Source organism: Hemiscyllium ocellatum, assembly GCF_020745735.1.
Source record: "Hemiscyllium ocellatum isolate sHemOce1 chromosome 27 unlocalized genomic scaffold, sHemOce1.pat.X.cur. SUPER_27_unloc_32, whole genome shotgun sequence".
Taxonomy (NCBI): domain Eukaryota; kingdom Metazoa; phylum Chordata; class Chondrichthyes; order Orectolobiformes; family Hemiscylliidae; genus Hemiscyllium; species Hemiscyllium ocellatum.
Window position 1 is genome coordinate 100,446 of NW_026867501.1, and position 5,281 is coordinate 105,726.

The following is a 5,281-nucleotide window of genomic DNA, read 5'->3' on the forward strand; positions in this document are numbered from 1 at the left end:
AATCTATCTACCAATTTCCTGTGTGTATATTATCTAAAACTTTCAAATATCTGAAAATACGCCACATCCGCTGGTTGTCCCTTCTGTTGCTACAATTTAAATCCACAAAACGAATTCCCAGTGGATTTGTCAAATATTCCTTTCCTTTATAACGTCATATTGAATCATCTCAAACGTATCATTATTTCGAAATGTCTACTTATGGTCGGCTTCATTATATGACCTGATGTTTTCCCTGCAACTGGCATTTAACAGGTCATTGGTTCCTATTTTCTTCTCCCGCCCTTCTTAAGTAGTTCGGCCATTTTCCCTTCTTTCTAAACGTCACGAAACATGCCAGAAATTCTTGAATTTCCAACGATAACCAATAGTGCTTGCATTGTCTCTCCTCACACCTCATTCAAGATTTTGGAATGGACCCGATTTGGTCCAGGGATTTTAGCCAACTTTATTACAAGAGGTTTTCTGTTCTCACTTGCCAAAGGCTTTGCAAGTGTCGGCCTCCTCCTCAGACATCATCCATTACTGGTGAATCATTATTTCAAATTATTGTTAGATTTAAATATAGACCAGTTTAGACATATTGTAAAATGCTCTTGGACAAGCGGGAGTGGCACCATATCTTGCTGGTTAGCAGTCAGGTGCGCTATCCATTGCATCGCTCACCCAGGACATAGTTTTGACATATTCATTGCAGAGTTGAGATGTTAACAGAATCACAAGTGGGAATGGTAACAACCGAATGAAAAGCAAAGATAATAACTGCCAATGCTTTGATTGAGCCTTTACTGTAAAACAAACCATTTTTGTCTTCATGTCTCTGGTTCATGATCAAATATTTTCCTGCTGGACCTTTCTCTTATTTCAGTCACAGTCATTCCTCAATTTTGTCATCCAATCGCGTGCAATGTTCTTTCATGCTTAGCGTAAGGTCTATTGAAATCAAGACCACGAATAAATTCAATGAGAATCTTCTGGTAATTTCTACCAAAGGTTCTGGAATCAGACGAGTTGAACAACACGTTTTATTGGTGCTTCACATTCGCTGCAGTTCAGTACTTCAAAACAGGCCTCTGTCAGTATCAACTGTTTTGTACTTTCGTTCAGTTTGCCTGCTGGACAACATCAAATTATCATAACTTCACTTTCTTCAGAATGACATCCAAGACGACAATATGAACTGTTTCAATGTTTCACGTTGTGCACCCGATTGGAAGGAGATTGTTACTGGGAATTCTGATACCGCATATTCCTACAATCAGCATATGGGACAATCAGGTTAATGAGATCCTGTTGTCTCTTTAAGCAGTCGTGCAAAAGCATATCAAATCTAAATACCGTTAACCTTAAACTCTGTGGCTTGAGCAATATCCTTGTAAATCTTTTGCCAATATGTTCTGCTTTAATGCAGACAAACCTATTGCCGTCATTCAGTATGTGAACATGTATTTCATAAATATTTGTTTTTTAATGCCTTCGTATGTGTTTGGCATTCCAAATGACTTCACTGAAGGTTAATGCACGAACTTGAGAGAGAACCTGCAGGAGGATTTAGCATTATGCATTTACGAAGAACATTTTCATCATCACTTGGTGAGCGCAGACATGATGGGCCAAATGGTCTGTTTTTGTGCTGTATGGTTCTATGATTGATTATGACTGCTAGTTCCCTCTTGACTAAATTAACAGGAAGTTATGACATTGTTGGTAAATAAAAACCGAAAGATTTGCAGATGCTGTAAATCAGGAACAGAAGCCAATGTTGCTTGAAAAGATCAGCAGGTCAGGTAACATCTGTGAAGAAATGTCAGAGTTAATGTTTCGGGTGGTGCCTCTTCCATTCTGTGGAAGGATCGCAGGATCCGAAACAGTAACTGATTTTTCTTCAGAGATGCTCCGAGGCCTCTTTAGCTTTTCCAGCAACTTCTGGTTTTGTTCATGGCATTATTGCTGTTGGTAGTACTGAGATGAAAGACACTGAAGTGTATCATTGTGCAATGGCATCCTGGAACAAAGACTGAACACTCCCAGAAACTATCTGTGCAACTGCCTCAAGAGAACTCGCATGGCTGCCCACTTCGCAATATGCCATCTAACGTGTAATCCAATCAATAGGTTTCACCATTTCGATTACAAATGTTTCATTCCGACCGTGCAGAATAAACCAACTCCTGAAAGATGCTGAGCACCACGTGCATCCTATTTTCTGCAGAAACAGACTTCGCTTCATTCGAGCACCCAGAGTCAGAAATGTCTCTTTTGTGACTGACTATGAAAATAGGATTTTCTTTCTCTTAATTACTGCCAGATAGAGAAGAGGAACCCGCTAGTCTTGACAAAACTTAAATGTCCTGATGTGAATTGCTGACAAAGAATCAACACACTTGCACAGAGGATGAAAAATGTTTATTTCAGTGCAGCTTAACAGCAGAAGGGTTGCAGCGACTGATTTGTTTTACTGATGGTTTTGACTCAATAATCAGCCACTATGAAATGGTTTCAATTGGTTTGTGTTGTTCAGATGCCAGTTGCATCCAAACTCCTTCTGATATTTTAAAGGAAGTCTGCATTATGCTGGATCTGTGAATCTATAACTTCGCATTTTTTGAATTGTAAACGTGAAGGGTCAGAGGCAGTATTCAATATCCCAAAATGCGTTTGAAGTTGTTCAGATTGTTCCAGTGTTTTTGCATTAGAGACCTGTGACAAGTCATTGTCTGTGAAACCGAATGCTGCAATTCAATATTACTGGAGGATTTTGTGGCATCAGAACAAATTGCCTAACTTTCCTTAGAGTTCATCGCTGGAACAATGAAGAATTTTGCATCATCATGATAGATTCAAAATAAATTATTTGTTTTACGTTCACGAAACTAGCTGCCTTAGTTTATGTCAGTAATAGATTTACAATGATTAACGTTTTGTGACCAAATGATAAGTATGTCATATCACCGTAAAATCGGAAACCAGTTCAGATACACTCCTGATCTTACTGTTTGCCTAATACACTCCTTTGTTCAGTGACGCTCTTAGAGTTTTTGTACAGGGTCAGCCGCCTCTGAGTCTCCGTGGGTCTCAGTGCACAGTAATACATTGCGGAGTCTGTTAGTTCTGCTTTCAACATTTTCAGCTCGATAGTATGGTTTCCATGATCAAAATTCGAGGAGAGCCGGTCCCGGAGAAAATTCGCCGTTTTCTCGCTATATTTGCTTTTCAGGAGCAGAAACTCCATCAACCCATTGGAAGATTGGCGGTACCAGAATAGTTTAGGATCGCTGCCTATTGTAGCGTAATCACAGAACAACTGGACATCATCCCCCTCATTCACTGTGAATGCAGCCGGTGTTTGTGAGACAGAATCACCACGACAAAGTCCTGTAAGAGACAGAAGTTATGGAAAATTAAATAAGGCACTATTATATTCTTATCGACCTGAATCAATAACCCGAGAAATAAATCAGGGAAGCTTCACTAGAATCCATTTCATGTGAGAAGATCATTTTCTATTTCACCTTCCGAAACTTGACGAGCAAACTGAAAACTCTTGGTGGATATATAAAACTCTCTCTTCTATTGAATCATCGCAATGACTTCAGTCCTGTCTGGATTTCCAGCCTAAATCTTCAATTGTCATTCACTCATGTACTTCCTTTAACTTCTCCCAAAAGTACTTGGGAGACAGCATTGTTGCTTCTATTTTGCTAAAACTATTTGAGTAAACGTAATCCCATCAAAGGGCTGAAGCACATGCATAGACAAGTTTTCAACCTACTAGTGAGAAGTGCTGCAGCTGTGAGCTGTAAACAAAGAGTTCCAGGCGACATGTTTGCACATTCACATGCGCAGCGTGAATGTGAGCAGAACTAGCTAAAGCCAAAATGGTTTTTGTCAAGAGTTCGGAAGAGGTTGAGTAATTTCCGGATCTCTGCTCATTGGTTCATTATTGACAACCGCATTAGGTACAGCCAATGAGCTTGAAGCTCCTTTGTTCTTATATTGAACCAATTCACAGGCCACTCGGGTGTTTTCCTACATTTTCTGGTGGTGGAAATTGAATAAAGATTTGTACACCTTGTCTCTCACTGTGTCTCACAGCTGCATACACACACCATGGGTGCTGGGGATAAAAATAATAAGCACTACCGCAGTTAGGCGGTAGTGTGGGGGTTAAAAAAAAAGAAAAAAGAAAAAAATTAACAGGGAATAAAGGCACTGCTTGTCACTGAAGAAAAAAAAAAAAAAGAAAAAAAATATACTGAAAATCAGCTTCAAGTTCCTTTGGACTCCACTTCATATTATGGCTAAAGTGAGAAAAGATCAACGTTCTGATGAAGGGTTAGTGGCGCCGAAAAGTTAACTAATGTTTCTCTTCCCAGTTGCTGCCAGACCTACTGAGTTTCTCCAGTTAATTCTGTTTCTGTTTAAGATTTTGAACAAACTCAGTTCTTCCTTATTTTCGTTTAATGATCTTCGGGTTTAGAATGAGGTGGCTCTCATTGCCTATGAGGTCCTGCATTGGGGTTGTTAACTTGGGCCAGTCGGGTAACCCGGGCACAGGCATAAAAAGCAGAATTTGAGTCTCCTCACTTCATGGACTGACTCCGAGATGGCTGGCCAGAGCCATAATTCTCTGCTCATGTAAATGGATGGTGCTTTCGTGACGGCATATCTGTGTCTGTGCGTGTTTCTTGTCTGTGTTTAGAAAGTAAGTTTGTTCAAGTACATACTAGGTTTTAGACAGAGGTTAAACCAAATGTTTTCCCTTAACGGTTATTATTTCTCTAAACAAAGCCAAAGAAGGAAATTAGCACATGCTGTTCGAGTATCAGAAGTGAGGTTCCCCAGTTAACAAGACTGCTTTCAGATTTTGGCAGCCGCTTCAGCTGATGCTGAGGACTGCTGGATCTAAGGGATTTTGATGCAATAATGACGTTTAAAAAAAAATAAGAAACGACATTTACCATCAACGCAAAAAAGCATCAAATGTTGCCATTATTTACATGATCCATTGCAACTGAATTTGCTTAATTTTACTGTGTGCCTTCGTCAGCGTAGCTCCTGCATTGATATCAGATGCCCTGCAGCGTATCAAACACATGGTCCACTGCCACATTGTCTCAGACTATTAGAGATGGACATCAGTGGCTCCCATACAAGGCTAACGGGTTGTTAACGGGAATAAATTACATTGTGTCATGGTCTCCTTCATCTGCATGAGAATAGTGAGAGAGAAGAGGCACACTACCAGACAGCTATGTTCATTTCAACTTAAGGTGATTCT

General features: G+C 39.9%; 1 gene segment (V, D, J or C); it reads right to left on the reverse strand.

Moving 5' to 3' along the window:
- Positions 1–2,989: 2,989 nt before the first annotated feature.
- Positions 2,990–3,839, reverse strand: LOC132808129 (T cell receptor alpha variable 14/delta variable 4-like). The segment is given in 2 exon segments: positions 2,990–3,375; positions 3,773–3,839. Coding segments are annotated over 2 exon segments (438 nt in total).
- Between the last annotated feature and the right edge of the window lie 1,442 nt (positions 3,840–5,281).